Source organism: Periplaneta americana, chromosome 8 (genome assembly GCF_040183065.1).
Source record: "Periplaneta americana isolate PAMFEO1 chromosome 8, P.americana_PAMFEO1_priV1, whole genome shotgun sequence".
NCBI classification, from domain to species: Eukaryota; Metazoa; Arthropoda; class Insecta; order Blattodea; family Blattidae; genus Periplaneta; species Periplaneta americana.
This window is the reverse complement of record NC_091124.1, coordinates 106,023,140-106,043,847: the sequence shown is the minus strand read 5'-3', so window position 1 is coordinate 106,043,847 and position 20,708 is coordinate 106,023,140. Positions and strand designations below refer to the sequence as shown.

General features: G+C 36.2%; 1 protein-coding gene across 1 annotated transcript; it reads left to right on the top strand.

The window, feature by feature from the left end:
• The first annotated feature begins 5,186 nt into the window (after positions 1–5,186).
• Positions 5,187–13,993, top strand: LOC138704921 (uncharacterized). Its single transcript, XM_069833323.1, has one exon. It carries the CDS (start codon positions 5,313–5,315, stop codon positions 6,687–6,689), a length of 1,377 nt encoding a protein of 458 aa, XP_069689424.1. The 5' UTR covers positions 5,187–5,312; the 3' UTR covers positions 6,690–13,993.
• The last annotated feature ends 6,715 nt before the right edge of the window (positions 13,994–20,708 follow it).

The following is a 20,708-nucleotide window of genomic DNA, read 5'->3' as shown; positions in this document are numbered from 1 at the left end:
ATACGTGCTAGGAACTTAATCTAAACTTATGTACGCTAAATTTAAAACACTTGAGCTATTCCTAGAAGGAATGCTTAAAAGAATAACCTAAGCAAAATTGTCATGTAATATGACAAGAAGTCCTAGCAAATATACTGAAGAAAATGTTATTATTCCTAGGTTCTTTTAAATGCGACCTGCAAGATTGCCTATAAAATGAACGAGCCTGATTCGGATGATTTTATTAAATTGTTTTCTCAGTCTCTACACGTTGCAAAACTATTTACTATACCATAAGATATAGAATGAAAGTAGGCCCTATCTGTAGTAAACAACCTTTACCTCCAAGCTTGTAACGTGGGTGAAACATGACAAAACACGCTTTCAGTTTTTTTTGTTACAGTAAAGTATAATTATTATCGAAATGTGAACGTGAGGCCAACAGCCGGCTGGTCTGTCTGAGCCTTTCAAGGGCTGTGGCACCATAGATAATTATTAGTGTATAATTGAGCACCCACGTACAATAATGGGGTAAGTAGTTACGAAATATATTCATACTTACCCCATTATTGCACGTGGGTGCTCAATTATGTTCTTTCATGTCCTTCCAGTCAAAATACTAACAACAATACGACCTACCCCAGAGTTTTGCGTTACTTTGGATGCGAGTGTCGAAATACAGTTTCAATATTTGATTGCTATTACTAGGTTTGAAACGGAATTGTAGCGGTTTTATCCGTATTTAGTTTAACTTTATTACTAGTGAACCATGTATTTGATTAATCGTTTGTCTTCGAAATAGGCCTACTTATAAGCTACAGCTCATCGTCTTCTTGTATAAGCAGTAAGGACAGAAGGAGTAGAAATAAAGGATGCCGGTGTCGAAATACAGTTTTAATATTGTATTGCTATTTGTTTTTCACTGGGTCTGAAACGGAATTGTATTGGTTTTATCCGTATTTAGTTTAAGTACATTACCAGTGAACCATTTATTTTGTTTATGCCGGGCGTTGTTACACATTTATGCATGAGAAAAAATGCTGCTAATTAAGAAAACTATGGACTTAACTTCATAAAATTTACATGAAATATGATATATCAGTTGTCTTTTTCCTTTTGACATCGCAGTTATATGCAGCACACACAACAGGCATGTTTTTTCTTCGTTTTTTTGTACTTATTACCTCCATTATACAGCATTGTAAGCAGACGAATTTTTACAAAGGTGGGCGCTTAGCTCAGATCTGCCGTGTTTCGCGGTGGCACCGCAAAGAGCGCTGTACAGGACAACATGACCACTCTATAGTCTTCTCTTTCTAACTCGTTGGTGAACAACTACAGTCACCGTAGCCAACACGGGAGCCAGCAAGTGACCACGCAGGGCGGCCATCAGCGTTGCCACCTTGGAATCCATCACAGAAACTTGCACCGTCTGAACCAACGAGCACAGAATACAATAGAGTAGACACTAGCATCTTAATACCATTGGACGACGAGACGATAAAAGTCACCCTCGGCTCCCTTTATTGCGCATGCGCTATCGGTGAAGAAATTCCGCTTCCGGTGTGACGCTGAGCCCCGTTGTAAGCATAAAAATGTTTTATTTACCGCAGTAATTGTGAACTGGATTTCTTTTACTTTCATTCGAGATTGATGGATTAGTTTTCAAACTTCTGTAATAATGCCTGTGGTATGCAAACATTGCAGTACCATATTTAGTAAACAGTCGAATTTAAACAGACATTTAAGACATGTACATAAAATAGAGCACGTGAACATGATATCGTATCAGTAATATTATATCTTTCTCTTGTAAAATTTCCAGTTTTGGAATTACAAGGTTTTGATCGCCACCCGACGATGAGCCATTAGTTTCACTATCATTAATATAACCCAATTTATCATTGTATTCCCGTTCACTACACTTTCAGTGGGGACAATTTTCTTTATTAAGCATTTATCCATTATCAGTAGTTATATAGCCGTTGCTAATCAATTAACGAGCACACACCTACGACGACGATCATAACAAAAAAAAGCAACCTAGAAACGAGTGTTGATAATGGTTAGTTTTAAATTTTGGGTAATTAAGTAGTAATCATCAGCCAGGCCATCTTCCCGTAATAGAGATCCAAGATAGATACATTACCAAGTATATACATATATTTTAATAATTGTGTAGAAACAAACCATCGACAGGTCATATCGGCCAGGCCATCATCTTACTACAACAGAGATCCAGGGTGTAAAGTGGATACTGGATGACAAGTTAATCATATACAAACGAAATTTAATAAAAGAAAATACATATGATAACGAAGGTGCCCTGGACCTCTATTGCGGGAATATGGAGGCCTGGCCGATTATTACTACATAATTACCATACACTGTTAATTAACTGTTAGCTCTGTGTTATTTCCGCTTGGTAAGACTTAGGACCATTACTGTTCGATCCCAATAGTTCATAGATTTGAACCGAACTACAAAAATGTGGATCATGGATAGAGAAGTGGAGTCACTCTGTTGCATGTGTGAAGATTCACCGATCTCAAATTCAGGAAAGATAGCGGCACTGTGAATTGCTTTACTAACATGTTCGACAGCTGACCTCCTCTATCAGTGATTTAGATGGATAAAAACATTTAGGGCCTACAGGAACTCATAAAGTTAGTAGTATGTTTTCTAATTTACCATGATATTTAAAATGCTATTGTTCTAAGGGTGTCCCGATTTGTTCTTTTGGATGGTTCCTTGTCCATTTTGTTACTCAACTGTGGAATAATAAATAATAATGAATATAGGTCTATACCGGTAATAATAAAAATATATATATCTTCTTTTTTCCGAGATGTTCCAGTCGAACCAAACCACTACTCTCTATAGAGTTCAAATAATAATCTTTGGCCTATAACCTACTTCATCTTTCAAACAAATTAATTCAATTTTTGGCTAAACTAGTGCTGAAGTAGTTCCCCGCTTATATACATGTTGCATATACGAATCTGTGACAGGTTAGATTTGGTTAGTTTAGGGTTTTGTTACGCCATGCATATATTTGTCTATGATGCATATACGATCAACTGTATCTACATAAAAAGAAACCCTTATAAATTCAACAATTTTCACTTCCGAAATCACCAGAACTACTTCAGCGCTAGTTTCGCCGCTTTATTTACATAGGAATATCTCTTCGAATTGTTAACAAGGCTGAGATCACTCTTAATTTTACTGGATGTGATGCCCCTGGTTTTATAAATTTGGACACAAAGTGTCTTGCAGCCCCTCTGAAGTTGGCACCTACGTTTGGTGATATTTATTTGCATATCACGAGATTCGTAAGTTGGTTTACAGTTGAAATATCCAGAACTACCTCAGCGCTAGTTCTTGCCGCCCCTCTGAAGTTGTAGATGGAATATTGTGTTAGCCAAGTTTAATATCAATACTACCACCAGAAATTAACTCTTAATACATATAGCCTATCAAGACTTATGAGGAAATATTCTGGAATACAATTATACGAAAATAAGGTTTGACTTGGATAACAGGATCTGGAGTAATAATTGTGAAATCTATCAATGCACTATTATTATAATTACGTAACTTGTATCACCGAAATGTAAATAATATATGATCCTGACGAAGGTGAATCTAGAATGCGGTGAATAAAACAATTTTTATGCTTACAACGAGGCCCAACATCACACCGGAAGCGGATATACTACACCGATGGCGCATGCGCAAAAAGAGAGCCGAGGGTGACTTTTATCGTCGACGGAGTGAAGCCGGTTTGATGGACCTGACGCCATCTTGTTGCTACCAAAACATTGCAAAATAGCTATTACGTTATAGAAGATCTTATGATAATAAGAATTCCATATGTCCCTAATTTCTTGTAGGACTCACACTTTCTTGTTTGTTTCGTAATACAGAATCGCTATGCACGTATTTTTAGCAAAAATTACGAAACTGTCATCGATAAATCACATATATACAGGTTATTTAAATTGGCAGCTCTTCAAATTGCAGTATGGTATTTAATAGATAATCTGGAAGGTTAAACAAACAATAATGATAAAAATGGAAAATAACAGTTTGACCTTATTTTGCTACTAGTCCAATAAAAATGCTACCCTATAATAATTACTTTTATAGGTTGATCCATATAATATTTGATAGGCTCTTCGTTTATAGTATATAATTAGATTATAACGGCGAACAAAAGTGAAGTTTTATTACCAAGTGGGTCAAGTCAGTTCACGACCGAGTTAATGAAGCTACTAAGTCTGTAAAGCATAAGTCTGATTTCGTGATTATAAAAATTAATTACAATAATATTAATACACTATTTCTTTTTCTTCATCAAACGAATACGTGCATTCGGTTTAAGAGAAACTTCGGTACACCCGTTTTCTATAGCACTCGACACAAACTTCCAACATGGGTTGTTAGGTTAGCTTCGCTCGTAAATGCTAAGTCTGCAAAGCATGTCTGATTTAGTGATTATAAAAATTAATTACAATAATATTAATACACTCTTTTTCATCAAACGAATACGTGCATGCGGTTGAAGAGAAACCTCGTTACACCCATTTTACTATAGCACGCGACACAAACTTCCAACTTGCGTTGTTAGGTTAGCTTCGCTCGTAAATGCTAAGTTTACAAAGCGTGTCTGATTTAGTGATTATAAAAATTAATTACAATAATACCAATACACTAATCCTTTCTCTTAATCAAACAAATACGTGAACAATACGAATCTAACCGACTAACTTAGGCTAAATCATTCATTACCGTACCTAGCCTACCGGTAATAAGTACATTTCACACATGCATATTTACCCGTGGAAAGTTATTCCAGGAATTTTTTTTGAAAACCTGTTTGTACAGCCATAAGCAGAACATGTAGGCATATTGAAATTAGTTAATTTATTAATTAAAACAACGATGCAACATCACAATCAACTGCCCATGTGCTAACCGGGAGCCCAATGTTTTGGTAGCATCATAATGGCGACTGTCCACAAAAGCGGCTTCACCTCAAAGCTGTTTAGGTATATCTACTCTATGCATTCTGTGCTCGTTGGTCTGAACCTGGCTTAAATGACAACAGGTTGTTGTAACGTAGCCTAGGCGTTTTCGCAATTCAACAGTTACCTTTGCTGCTATTTTCTTTTTGGCGCGTCTTCGCAGCGGAACGTGTTTCAATAGTTGGGCACACTGTTCTAACTGAAAGTCAGAGAAATAAGAAAGCTGAAAATGCTTTGGTCATATATCGGGGCAATATTTATGTTTGAAAAGTGTTTATTAGGAAATCTTAATTCGTTGTAACAATGGCTCTAAACTCTCAAACTGGAGACGATTCAAAAATAATGCGGAAGGTGAGTTTTAGTTACATTAAAGATACAATAGCGAGAAGGAGTGGGATGCAAAATGGACCAATTTCTCGTATGTGTTGCTGTGAAACGTTAGAAGATGCAAATGGCGAAACACCAGGCACAGAAGTTTCTTGTCCTAGAAAAGACACGGCTCACGAAGGAAATAGTGAGAGGTGTATGTGTGTAGGAAGGTCTTTGCCTGATAAACATAAACTCGGAATTTTTAAAAGTTTGAAAAAGAGATTTCAGCTTAATACAAACCTTAATACTAGACCCATAAAGTGTAAATCAAAGCACACCATCAAAAGTGCTGAGCCCTCCAATAATTATTCCCTCTCTCTTAGAGAGGAGTCTAAAAGTGAGGGATTTAGTATTTCTAATATAAGAAAGGGGAAAGGAGGCGTAAGACCAGTATGTCCAATGCCACTACCACTTCGCTTCATTACTAGTTCAGGCAGTCATGAAAGAAGTAATCCAGTAAGCCTGACATGTCTTCATGATGGGAAGGAAAGACTGTCCGAAGTGAGAAAAGTTCCTGATGTTGTTCAAAATACTACATGCAGATTTCATAGCATGTTACCTCAAATACCCCAAAATGTCTCTGTTGACATCGATATAGCATCCTTACCAGCATTGAGAAGCAATATAGACTCTGGGAAAGACGTAACAAGACTGAACAGAAAAGGTGACTGCGAAACAAAACGTCCAGATTATAGTGACGCCCATAATTTTGTCCTAAATGTAGATGGTGGCGGTATTGTACAGTATGAACCTTGTGACGTCAGACATGCCATTAGTGAAGAATCAGAATCTATGCCTAGTCCCACATCCCGAAGTTTAACGTGCGAACTGTTTAAACTGGCTAAATATGGTTGGTACTGGGGACCAATCTCAAGGGAAGAAGCAGAAGAAAAACTTTTGGACCTCCCCGATGGTGCTTTTCTGGTGCGTGATTCTTCAGCAGACCGGTATCTTTTAAGTGTGAGTTTCCGCAGCTCAGGGAAGACTTTTCACACTCGGATTGAACACAGTTATGGTCTCTTCAGTTTCTACACAACACCTGGAGGAGAGGGCTTTTCAAGTATTGTGGAACTTATCAATCATTCAATGTCCTACTCTGAATCTGCTGTGTTTTGTTATTCTCGACCACGAGCACCAGGATATCCAGCATTCCCTGTTAGGTTAGCAAAACCAGTGTCCCGGTTTACCCAAGTGAGATCCCTCCAGTATCTCTGCAGGTTTGTCATCCGCCAGTACACCAGAGTGGATAACATACAGAAGCTCCCATTGCCAGGTAGACTAAAAGGTTACATTCAAGAAGGTCATTATTGAGAGCAATTTATTCTCTGCGACAAAATTAGTGAGACTGTAGTTTCAAATGGTGATCAAGATTTTATAACTATTTTATTATGTTCCACAGAATATAAATGTATGTTAAATTATCAGTAGAAATGTTTTTATTAACACTTGTTATTTGACCATTTGACAAACAATTTTTATTTGAACCTGTGTTGTGTTCTCAAAATGTGTGGAAAGAATCGCAATTGATTATAAGGATTTGTTCACATTTTATTATTGCAGATTACATGCTGAAAATGTTACTTAACATAACAGTAGGCCTATATTACATTATGTGATCTCTAGTATTAGAATAGCTAGTCCAAAATTTTAACGAAGTAAATTTGTTAAATCATAATGCTTGCTAATTGCATTTACTGTATGCTGTTTTATTTTGAACATGAAATTCGAGCCCACTATATTAATTAAAATTCCCTGAGATTGGTTAATGTGTGTTACAGTTACAACTATTTCGTGTCCTGCATCATATACAAATCCCATTGTATTTTAGCTAAGGCCCTTTTTACATGTTTATAATAATTTGTATATCTCTGATTGAGGTTCTGGCTGATATGTAGGCTATATATAATATCAGGCAGTACATCTCACATAACGGTATGAGTCTGAGGAAGAATAATTGTTTGTATACTTCTTAAGACTGATTAGTGTAATATGTAGCTAATCGGCGAAGTATGCAATGGAGGGGGGGAAAGGAACTGGCCACCCTACCCCATTATCTCTGCCCTTGTTGCCTCATAAGTGGTTCCATGTTGGTATCACATTTTTGAGGTTCACACCTGTTTTCGACCAAACAATAATTTGTAATACTGTTCGGTATTATTACAGCATGAGTTCTGCATAATTTTAAGGAATAAATTTCACATAATATGCCTATTTTTACTTTCTTCACATCTTAACCTGTTTAATTTAAATTAAATTTCTATGTATATTGACATAGTACAGTGGTGTTCAGTGCACCACTTACACATTGTGGGCTGTTGATATAAATCTGTGATGCATTGCTGTTTGGTAGGTATAGATTGCATTTTGTATTTTAATATTTTTATGAAAGAATGTGAACCTGTTCAGAGTTATATTCAGTTGTGTAAGCAGTTGTACAGACCAAGAAACAAAATTTGGGCCACTTGAATTTTCCAAGTTCCAGTTATAACATACTGCGCATGCTCAGTGCAATTCAGGTGGCCCAAATTTTGTTCCTGGATCTGTATACATCCTTAAATGAATTAGTTTCAATTTTAGATGTTATCACATACTGAAGTTTCCATTTGCACATGAAACTATACTTAAGTGTTCATTTATCCAACCAATAAGGTAAGGAAAATTTCCCTTTAGATGCCATGAAGGCACATAGAGGGCACAGGGATAGAGCTCCATGCTTTCATTACCTCGGCACTAGAATGAAATGGTGTGATCAACACCATGTTTCTATATGCCAAAAATGTTGATTTGTTGTTGTTGCTGTTAACTAATGCTGAGTTCTTAGTAGGTAATAAAACCATTAGCTCTTTTGCTGTCCAGTATTTTTCGCATACAGAAAATGTTGATTTAGAATAAGCCTAATTGACATGCTGAACTGAGGCTATTTTTTACGTTACTAAGCCCTAAACCACAGAAGCAGTTCGTGTTCACCAGGGTACGCACTATAATCTTATGTTATAGATGAGATATGGCATTTCTTGTATCAGTTCAGGGTAAAGAATCACTTTTTTTCTTTGGAGGTTCATTTTGAATGTATTTTCAGTTTCAAAAACAGGCATAATGGAAGACTAATATAGCCTATAGGCTATAAGATAGCCATAGTTTATGCTGACAATTGCTTATTAAGAAATTAGAAGTGAACCATTAAATTATTGTATGTGGAAAGAGATAAATGTTAATATAGCCTACATATACAGGAGTCTATGTTTGCAAGTTGCTCATGTTAGTCCTATGCTCTTGAAAAGCAAGCAAGTTCCATGAGTAGAAACTGTTTGATGACGGTGTATGAGCAACAGAATAATCCATTCAGTAAATTCACTCCTACTTTTATATGAGAATCTGAAAATGTCCTTAAGTCATTGCAGTCCAGATATCATACAATTGGCACCTTTTGAGTCAGTTCTAGGACACACTTCGAAGTTCAGTTGATGTAATTTTGGCTATTGTAGCCTGATTGTTATCTTGTAGTAACTATTCTGTTAGATATGCAGATTATTTTCGTACATTTTCCCCTCCACTGCTCTTCACAGATGTAAATCAGGCGATTTTGCATGCCACAATTCTCTGCTAATTATATTATCACTAGAGCTCGGCGCAATAGGTGCTAAAAACTTAAAATAGACAAGCAAATAGTCACTATCGAGAATGATAAGCATTGAAGTAGGCACTAAGTCATTTACTTTGAAACAAATTTTTGACGTGATTGAACAGTAGGCCTATAGGAATAGCCATATATTCAATTTATTAAATTAATTATTCTCTTAGTACCGGTACTCTGTAAATATATACAGTCAAATCTCTCTATAACGATATTTAGGGGAATAAAGAAAAATATTGTTACAGAGAGATGTATTATAAGGAGAGTTTTAAAAATGAGAGTTAAATTGGTAAGACTTTCTATTCAGCTTACTCGGTGTGTATATTATGATACAAAGTGTTAAAAATTGTCAATGAAACCCTCTTAATTTGCTGCCTATTGTACTGTCCTACTTTTTTTTTTTTAAAGAAATCACATGTCACTTTGTTTCAGAGCTCTCTTCATGGAAATTGACACACACAAAGACCTTATTAAATCCAAAGGCACCGAATACTGTACTCTTCTGGAACATCACTAACATTAGATAGGAACTGTTGAAGTGATTCACATGCTGCCCATTGTACTGTCCTACACTTTTTAAAGAAATCACTTATATCAGTTTGTTTCAGAGCTCTCTTCACGGAAATTGACACACACAAAGACTTTATTATATCCAAAGACACTGAATACTGTAGCCTACTCTTCTGGAACATCACTGACACTAGATATAAACTGTTGAAGTAATACACACACTGCCTGTTGTACTATCCTACATTTTTTTTTAAAGAACTCACTTATGTCAGTTTTTTCAGAGCTATCTTCACGGAAATTGACATACACAACGACCTAAGACACTGAATATTGTACTCTTCTGAAATATTACTAACACTAGATATGAACTCTTGAAGTGATTCACATGCTGTTACTGTCTCTCCTGGAGTTATAGTTGAAGTGACTTGTTCCTCCAGATCATTTTCTTCCTTTTCTTCTTCTTGGTCATCAGGGTTCCCTCTAATTTCAGCAATTATATCTTCCTCTGTAGACTCCAGGAAAACTAAAATATCGTCAACAGCAATGTATTCTTCTGCAGGAGGAAGGCTCTTTCCCAACTTAACACTGTACATGGTGAGAGCAGAAGACAATGAATTAATGTCCTCCTCAGTGCAACTACTTTCATTGGCTTCATTTCTAACTGCAAGGGATGAGAAGCCAGCTTTCTTCCAACAGTTCCGTACTGTCTTAGGCTTTACTTATGACCAGCTGGCAACAATCATTTCACAGGCATGACTAAGTTTGACTTTGTGAGGATTAAGGATCTTCTCTATGTTAATTAAAATCCTCTCAACAAGCCTGGTCCTGTAGTAACCCTTGAAACATTTTATTATTCCCATGTCTAGAGGTTATAAAACTGAAGTGCAATTAGTTGGAAAATAGAACACTTCTATGTTTTCCAGCACTGAAAGGTGATTATGGGCTGCACAGTTATCCGCAAGGAGCGCGACTTTTTTTTCTTTTTCTGTTTCATTTCCTTGTCTACTTCCTGCAGCTATTGAGTGAAAATGGTCCCCATCATCATCCAGGCTTTCCCATCAGCAGTGTATTCAACTGAAACCAAAAAAAAAATCAGCATGAAAAAATGCTTTTAACAAAAATGAGATACAGTACAGTACTTTACAAGGCTATTGAATAGAAAATTTACTGTACCTGGCAGGCTTTTCACATTGTGAAAACATCGTGGTTTCATGCTTCTTCTAATTACTAAGGGCATTAAGGTTCCTGGAAGATTCATGCACAGCGTGATGGTAATCCTTTGTTTAGACTTCTTTCCTCCCTTTGCATTTTTCACCTTTGAAGGCTAGTCTTCTCAGGAAGCAGTTGGAAGAATACGCCAGTTTCATCTGCATTGTAAACATCCTCTGCAGCATTTTTTTCAAGAATGCTCTTCATAAGAATTTCGCACCCATGGTTCGACTTATTGATTAGTGCAGACTTTTCTTCTTCATGTACAGCTTTAAAAGTGATACCATGACGATCCCTAAATCACACCAACCACCCATTGCTTGCTTTAAAGTCTTGAACTCCTAACAATGAAGCAAATTTCTTTACTTGACTGCGTAACAAGGGCCATTGATAGGGATATTTTCAACTCTCTGTTTTTGGGACCACTTGAAAGGAGCAGCATCGACATCATTACAAGGTTGCCATTTTTATTCTTTTTCTCCTAGCATTGGAACCAACTTGTTCTTCTATCTCCTTCTTTTCAGAAAAGTTGCCACTGTTCAACTGTGAAAATTCATGCTTTTTAGTTGCCTCAGTTTGTTTCAATCCTGCTTCTTTATCCTGAATGATATCCAACTTCTGCTCCAAGCTGTTTTTGGGTTGAAGAACTCGCCATTGTTCACATACTGCGTCTATCACAGCGACTGGATTGCTAATGCCAGAATGTCAGATCAGTGCACAGCACTACAGCGCAATGTCGGGTTGGTGGTAGAAGAAGAAGGGATGTCCAAAGTAAATGTGCAGTGGTCAGTTAAACTTTGATTCCCCATCAAGTAAGATCACATACCTTACTTTATTGTTTAGTGACAAAAATTTCATTTTACTGGGCTTTATCATAGAGAGAGAAAATATAAAATACTACACTGGGGACCATTAAAGTGTATTGTTCAATAGAGGATATCATTATATCGGGGGAATTTTTACATTGAAGAAATACATTTTATGCTGGGAACTGTATTTTTAATCGCAGTAGAGGGGTTTATCATTATAACAGTATTCATTAAATACGGAGATTTGACTGCATATGTATATTTTATATATATATATATATATATATATATATATATATATATTTAATTTTCACTTCAAATATGGTCTTCAGTCACTATGCATATGTGTGTGTATGTGTGTATATATATATACATGAGACCGTAACAGATCCTGTACGGTCTAATACGTGAAGGATATGATGATGATGATATATATATATATATATATATATATATATATATATATGAGGGGCAGTCAAATGAAAACGGATCAGATGCCAGAAAGTATAATAGAACATTTATTGTCCACACCTGTGGAGTAACGTTCAGCGCGTCTGGCCACGAAACCAGGTGGCCCGGGTTTGAATCCCGGTCGGGGCAAGTTATCTGGTTGAGGTTTTTTCCGGGGTTTTCCCTCAACCCAATACGAGAAAATGCTGGGTAACTTTCGGTGCTGGACCACGGACTCATTTCACCGGCATTATCACCTTCATATCATTCAGACGCTAAATAACCTAGATGTTGATACAGCGTCGTAAAATAACCCAAGAAAATAAAAAATAAAAATAAAGAACATTTATTACCTCAATAGTAATCTCCAAAACTGTTTATACATTTGTCCCACTACAAGACAAGACAATCACATTCTTGAAAAGCTTGTGGGCTGTCTACCGAACCAGTTGTTTACCCAGTCACTCATTCTTTATCCAATGCAAAACGAAGTTCACGAATGTCTTTCTTCAACTCTCCAAAAATGTTAAAATCACATTGGGAGAGATCTGGGCTGTGGGGTGGGTGGGAGGCATCGAAACGTTTCCCAACCAAATCTCTGAATCATTCCTCACGGAGTTGGCAGTATGTGAGCAGGCTTTATCATGAAGAAGAATAATGCTGTTTGATTGCATTCCAGAGCGTTTTGACTTAATGGCGCATCTCAGTTTCTGCAAAGTTTCTTCATAACGCTGTGCATTGATTATAGCCCCATGCTCGAGAAATTCAACAAGCAGAGGATCCCTACAATCAAAGAAGAATGTCAACGTGACTTTACCGGAAATTGTGTGTATTTCTTTGGACTTTCTCGGTGTTTTCATTGTTGGCTCTGCCATTTGCAGCATGACATGCTGTGTTCGCTATAAACAGCAGACATGCGAAGATAAATTACTCGTCCTCCTACCCTTCAACAATTAAAAAAACGCACTATACCTCGCTGTTCTTGTTTACCTGCTGCCATTAGTGATGTTGGACGAAAACACGTATCTCAAACCTCACTTTCAGCACAATAAATGAATGACTAGTGTGTATGCAGAGGTTGTAACTGTGCTTTCGCGAGTCGCTGCTAGATGTCAGTTCAGCATTCAAATTCCAGTGGTACCAATTTGTCCATTGTGAGATATATGCACCCATTTTCATTTGACTGCCCTTTATAATATACAGGTTGTATCTGTATATGTGTCCGTAAATGTGGGGCATATTCCTGACACCAAACTGTAACAAAATGTTCATATGAACATGAGTCCGCAAACCCTTCGTTAGGGAGTTATGGGTTTATTGGTAATGGTACATGTGATATATTTAACAACACACATTTACAAAAATTGCTTAAAGTGACCTCGTCCTGCTTCGTTGCATGCCCTGAGCCTGCATTCCATGCTTTGCCGTACTCTGTGCAAATGTCCTGGGGTGTTAACAGATTTGATCAAATTTGCTACCATATTCCCATCTGCTAGGCCATAAATGTAGTGCATATCCGTCATTTCTCTCACTGTATACATCTTGTGATGTGATGACTGTTACTGTGAATAACACAAAACAGAACAAAAGGCAATCAGACAAAACAAAATAAATGTCATGACCAACTGTAATGAAGAAAGTGGGAAAAATGCAAGTTTGAGATGAATTACATAATCCGGGGTCACTACAGGAAATTCCTTTCATAATTCCCTAACGAAGGGTTTGCGGACCCATGTTCATGATCTTTTTGTTACGTTTTGGTGTCAGGAATACGGCCCCACATTTATGGACACATATATAGATACACCCTGCATATACACAACACAGGTACATATACACTGCTTTTTTCTGGCAGAACGTTCTGTCACTTTTTTGTTTCATTTTTCATCACAGAACCAAGAGATGTGTTAATAATTATTTTGTTTTTAACATATGCATATTGTATATACCACTGCCACCGGGTGCTTGCCCACTTGCAGTGTAAATAAATACATACATTATTTTTCATTGAACTTCACTTAGACATTGAAAATCTTGAGTTCGAGGAAAAGGAGGTTAAAAACGACAAATTTCTCGTGCAATGGTCAGTACCAGTAATCATCTTCCCATACGTTATAATATATTCTACCTAGAGTTCTGCCATATTTTTCTCCTGAAGAGAAACACCCTGCTAAATCCTCCAGTGCATATTCAATCAGAATGATATTTCCTATTTGCCTATGCAATTTCACTATCAATTCATAGCATGGAGTAATTGCATTATATATCAATTTCTGTTGTAGATAAAAACAAACTTTAAACTACCCTATTAACCTATTAACAAATTAATATATTTGAGAAACAAACTAGAGATTACATTCATAATTCATAATTGGACTTGATACCATTTAAAATTCAATATTTTCAGTTGCATATTTGTAGACATAGGCCTATATACTTTACTCAGAGCTTCCCTTACTGCACGAGCCACTCTTCCATTGTTTGTAGTATCTAGTGGTTTCGAAAAATCATGTGAGATCTTCCAGAACCCTCTGCATCCAATTTTCCAATCACTATATGAGCCATGTGCCGACCACAAGTGTCCATTGTTTCATCTACAGACAGCAAGAACTATGCATTCCCTAAATGTTTCCTCATTTCCTTCACAACCTACAAACATTAATCTTAAAATTAGAATAAAAGTATTAGACAATAGAAAAAATGTTAATGCCCTTGTCATGTTTGAAAATTCTGATTTGTTCAAAATCTCTTTTGTTAAGCTATATAAAATTGTAAAATTCATATCAAGTAGATTAATTCAATTCATAAGCATAAACAATTCATCAGTTGACTACTATTCAATTTACAGCATATACAATTCATCAGTTAAGCTATACAAAAATATACAATATATAGTAACCAGATTAATTCAATTTACAAGCATAATTTTAGTTGAGCTGTACAAAATTGTACATTTCATATTAAGTACACTAATTCAATTTATAAGCATAAACAATTCATCAGTTGTGTAACAATTTTGTTAATTATGTTCTAAACCTTTTCTCATGGTCCTTCAAAGCTTTAAGATAATTAGACAGTGCATTGAAGACTATAATACATGAGTAGTGAACTCCTTTCTGATAACATCTTAGACTAACAGAGGGTAGATAAAGATCTGATTTATGTCTTGTATTAAAATTATTGTTTTGATTAATACTAAATGTATCTCGTTTTTAATAGAAAACATCATTAAGGAAAGAATGTACTCACAAGGTAGGGAAGATTTCTCAATTTTGTCCTTTTATGCACACCAGCCTTTATTCTTATAGCTTTCTTTTGCAGAACAAAAATGTGTTTAGCTTCAGACGAGGTGCCCCAGAATATTAATCCATATTTCATTACAGTATGGAAATATGCAAATTATGACATTTTAAGTATGTTTATATCATCAATAAAAGATAAGGATCTTAATGCATAACAGGCAGAGCTCAATGTAGAAGTAATACATTCTATGTCTGTTTTCTAGTTCAATTGATTATCCAATCTAAACCAAGAAACTTTGTGCTTATAAATTCTTTGAGATGAGTTCCATTTAATCTAATACTGTAGGAAACGTGAGCACTATTGTGTGTACTAAATTTGACTACACACTAGTTTTATCAACATTGAGTGCTAGTTTATTTGCACGAAACCATTCATTCATTAGATTTAGCACTGTATTAGAAGTGTTTATAAAGTGATCATATTGTTTGCTTGAAATCACAAATGACATAGGATAAAGTGTTTATGGTTAAGGCTAAATCATTAATATAAACTAGAAACAATGGACCTCAATTTATTCCTGGGAACTCCATGTTCAATATTTCTAAATTCTGAATACCTAAGTAACTTTGTGACTATTTGATATATTTATTTATAATTTTTTATTTCTATTTTATAAGTAAGATGTAAACCTAACTAACATCTAATCTTTAATTTTTTTACTAATATATCTACAGAATCAAATGCTTAAGCCAAGTCACAAAAAATTCTAACAACATGTAATTTCGAATTTAAAGAATTTAGTATTTCATCCACCAACCTAAAAGCAGCATTCTCTGTCGATTTTTGTTTTCTAAGTCCAAACTGCTCTAATCAAAATGCGTTAAGTCTACATTTTATCGAAAGTGCGTTTTTTCCGAATTTGCATTCTTTTAGAGGCACTTCATCATGCTACACTTGACATTTGTTGCAATTCACATTTTTAGCCTGTTTAAAGCCAGCCTGAATTCGAATTTCTGATTCAGAACGTATTGTGTCCATCACCCTGAATGGATCAAACCAAGTTAAGTTCATGAACTTAAGATTTCTAACGAAAGCAGTAATGAACCAGAATGAACGTAATTAATTCGCCACCTGTCTTTAACAAATGTTCATTGTTGACTCTTTTCTAAAGTTTGTTTGTTGCTACCTTTAAGTCCATGCAGTAAGATTTAAAAGGATGGGTTTATTGCCTGGAATCTCTATTTAAATCCCCACATGCGGACAGTGAGTTGGTAGTGTGCGGTAAGTGGCATTTAAAGGTAGGTGGAGATCGTTTGCAATAAACACGAGTCTTTTACTACAAATTGTGATATTATACTCATAATTTGCTTACATGTACAGTACGGCAAGCTTCGAAGGACTCCAGTACAAAATATTGTTTGCACTCCCACGATTCACTTGTTTATTGTGAGATTTGAAAACTTTGCAGGTTCTTGCTGGCTTCTTTTTCTGTGGGTGGTAGGTATATGATGGAAGGGGGGGGGAGAGAATGAGCCCAACAGTTTGCTTGTAATATTGCCATCGTAACTCCAACATCCTCTCCCCTTTCACTAACACTGCAGTTAGGCAAGATTAATGCTCTATAAAATGTCTGCTTCCAGGTCTAGTCGAAGATTTGTATAGATCCTTTCCTTCCTGGGTTTGCATCCCTTCATGGTCTTCCATGCAATTACATAGACATTGAAAAGCTCAAAAGTACCATAAAGATTATATTGAAGGAAACATTTCTATAGGCCTAGTCTTTTTTACGTATTTTCCCATAATGGGGAAGGGATATAAGACTTCATCCTGATGCTGACCTGATGGCCAAGCCACAACATAACGTTATTATACTCTATTATGCCCTTCAGTTTCACCACTGTTTCTTCCTCTTCATTGTTACCTTTTTTTCCTTTATGTTGACCATATGAATATTGTGCTTCGTAGACAGACCTTTTCTGTCATGCCACTTTACTGCCAATAACTCTTACAAGACCTTGATTCTGAATCCCTTTCTTAAACTTTATTAATTCCACTTGGGATGCAGAACAGAACTTCAATACACTTTTATTCAAACAGTTACGAATTTTGGAAAATATTTCGCGTATATTTAGAGGAAAATAACTCCCCATCTTCAAGAAAGGTCGTTTTATAACATACAACAACCCTCTAAATAGCTTGAAAAAACTCCAATTGACAGCTTGAAAGAAAACTGTAAATAAAAGTTCAGGGTCCCCAAGACATCATGTCTAGACGGCTATGCTTTGGGAGCACATCATGTTCCTGACAAGACTTTAGTAGGCAAGGGATTAGTTAATATGGCTTCTGCTAAATAAGTGAAAGAGTTAACATTTTTTAAGAATTTACACGAAAGGGCTAATAGAGTATTAGCTGCATTCATTACAACATTTTAAGCATTACGCATGTTATAAAATCATGGAAGAAGGTGTCCCAGTTGGGGAGCACTCTATAGGAGCTTGAAAACTTCGGAAGAGTGGAACATCGAAACGAAAAGGGGAACAAGAAAACAGGTGAGTCTATTATACTTTTCTACATACATTTTTACATATGAGTTTATCAGTTAGAATTGACTCCTTAATTCACCCATTATGATAATGTAATACTTAATCACGCAATAATTGATGCAATATTGTTTAAGTTTGTTGCATAGTCTATTACCTAATATAATAATAATTTTGAAATTTTTAGATATACCGACAAACATCCTGACATGCTTAAGTTCGAGCCTCCTTGTAACCATAAGGAAGGAAGATACAGATGCTGCAGATCCCAGCGTTCTACCTAATTCAGGAAAGAGAAAGCGTCCTTAATCATCATGATAAATTGCAGCAAGATAGACTTCTGGGATCAATGATGTCTGTGTCCCTTCCAAAATGATGTCGTCCAAGGAAGGATGGTGAAAAATTGTCGTCCAAGGAAGGCTGGTGAAAAATTAAACTCTATGTTCATCAGGTATCAAGTTAGAGTTCTTGATGAAACAGTTCCAATATGCTGTAAGCTTTTTAGAGCTTTATTCAATCCTGCAACGGATGTTTGTAGCTTTTACATCAGGACGAAATTCCAAATTGAATGTGCTGATACTTCAAAAAAAAAGTTGGAACTACAAGCTGAGTTAATTGCTCATAAATTGAGAGCGAAAACATTTCACAAAATATAAAGAAAGATCCTCAGAATAGTATGTCATGTTTTGACTTCCAACAAGTGCAGCCATTACCAAAGCTAGCAATTGGGGAGGCATACTACGCACAACAGCTTTCTTATTATGCTTTGTGCATTAGTGACATTGATAACACATTTCCCAACTTTTACTGCTGGACAGAAAACCTGGCAAAACGAGGGGCGATTGAAGTTAGCTCTGCTCTGAATCATTTCCTAACAAATTTCAAAGAAAGAAACATTTGCCTCTTGAGACTCTTCTCTGACGGTTGGGCTGGTCAAAATCGAAATGCACATGTTGTCCATGCTTTGTATTGGTGGTTGTTGAATAAACCTCCAGATTCCTTGAAGGAAATATATATGACTTTTCCTGTGTGAGGGCATTCCTTTTTGCCAGCAGTCCGAATGTTTGGTATTTTGGAGAAAAGCCTTAGGAAACATGCAGAAATACTGACACCAAAAGAATATCATGATGTTTGTGGTACAGTTGGTGTCGTTCATGTGTTGGGTGAGGACTGGCATATTCACAAATTCATAGATCTGCGCGATTATTTAAAAAAGCCAGTTGGCGTAAGTGATATGAAGAGAGCTAGGCTCAGGAAAATAATGAAAGGAAGCAAATATTACATCAATGTGAAATTGGAGTATACTTATACAATGGATGACCTAAGTAAATGTCCAGTGTCACTATTTAAGAGAGGTCATGCCATTGAAAATATTGAGATGTTTGACCCATCCTTAGTACCATTAAGGAATAAAGTAAAAGCAGAAAAATTGTTGGATATAAAAAAGTTGTTGCAACAAAGATTTGGTAAAAATTGGAAAAACAACGATCAGCTGCAGTTGTATGTTAAGGTTATTGACTATGAAGAAGGATCATCTGATCGGTGTGGGGAAGATGAAATATTGGAGTGTGAGTGTATGGAAGAAGAGCCTGGCTTATCAATGATCTGAGACTGAACTGAACAATGACAGTTAAGTCTAATAAATTAAATTTTCATCCTATGTTGCTTGCTAAAACAGGTAAACATAATTTAATATAATAATTGTCTTCAAAGTTAACTTTGCATTTGTGTAAGAGTCTTTGGAAAGGAATGTGGTCACAATTCAAAAAAATCCACTTAAATGAGTGTTTTGAATATATGTTTGTAACGAAACCATTTCAGGAACTGGCATTGAGACTGGTAGCACGTCGATATTTAAGATGTGGGACGGTTGTGCCTTGTCGTTGCCGCAGTCCACACCAGTGGCTTCGGTGTTCTGATTGTTTGTCATAGTGTCTAATTGTTGGAGAAAGGGTTTGATGTGTGTGCTTCTGAGGGCTGAATACCAAGCTTTGTTGACCTTGAGTCCTTCCTCCTTATGGTTAAGGAGGTTAGACACTATGACAAACAATCAGAACACCGAAGCCACTGGTGCGGACCACGGCGATGACAAGCCACAACTTCCCACACCTTAAATATCGACATGCTACCAGTCTCAATACCAGTTCCTGATACACACAGCAGATCTCTCTGCACATTTGTACCACGCCACTGAAGATGTCCACCAGAGTAGTGGACGAAACGTTTGGTTGTAACACTGACAGACCACGGCCCTCTAGCCGGAAAATACCCACCCTATCAATGCCGGCCATGAAAGCCTACATTCTAAAACTATTTCAGTCCGTAATTTCGGAACAAAACGAATTAAGTCCATGATTTTAGAAACTTCGTATATAAATATTACGCTTGGATAATTTTGTTGATTTTGCACAATAGTGCCACCTAATTTTGTGTACAATTCTAATTATTAGGGGGTGGATGTTGATGACCTAAAAATCTACTTAAAATGATCATTAAAATGCCCTTAAACTAATGGAAAAATGACATAAAATTAAAAGAAAATGATATTTAAATATTATTCATATTTAAATATTATTCACCGTACTCGCATCACAACTTCTTAAAAATTAGTCATCGTGTTTCAATGACTGCCCTGCAAATCTCGGAGAGAGGAGGCAACTTTCTCGAATTTGGCTAAGATAAAGGAAAAGAACACGCAACAAAATGGAGGTTTTAAGGGAACACTATAGATTTTAATGAGGGTTTACAATGTGTTTCAATCAGGGATGGTCCATGTGAGTGCCTTCATTCTCCGTCTCCTTCCGCGCTTCACCAGATCTTCCAGATGAGGGAGTGTGAATGACAAAGCAAATTGTGGGTGCAGCGTGCATTCTTGCAATCTTTGTATTAAAAATACTGTCTACTACAGTAGACATCCCTTCCGAAGACAAGAGAA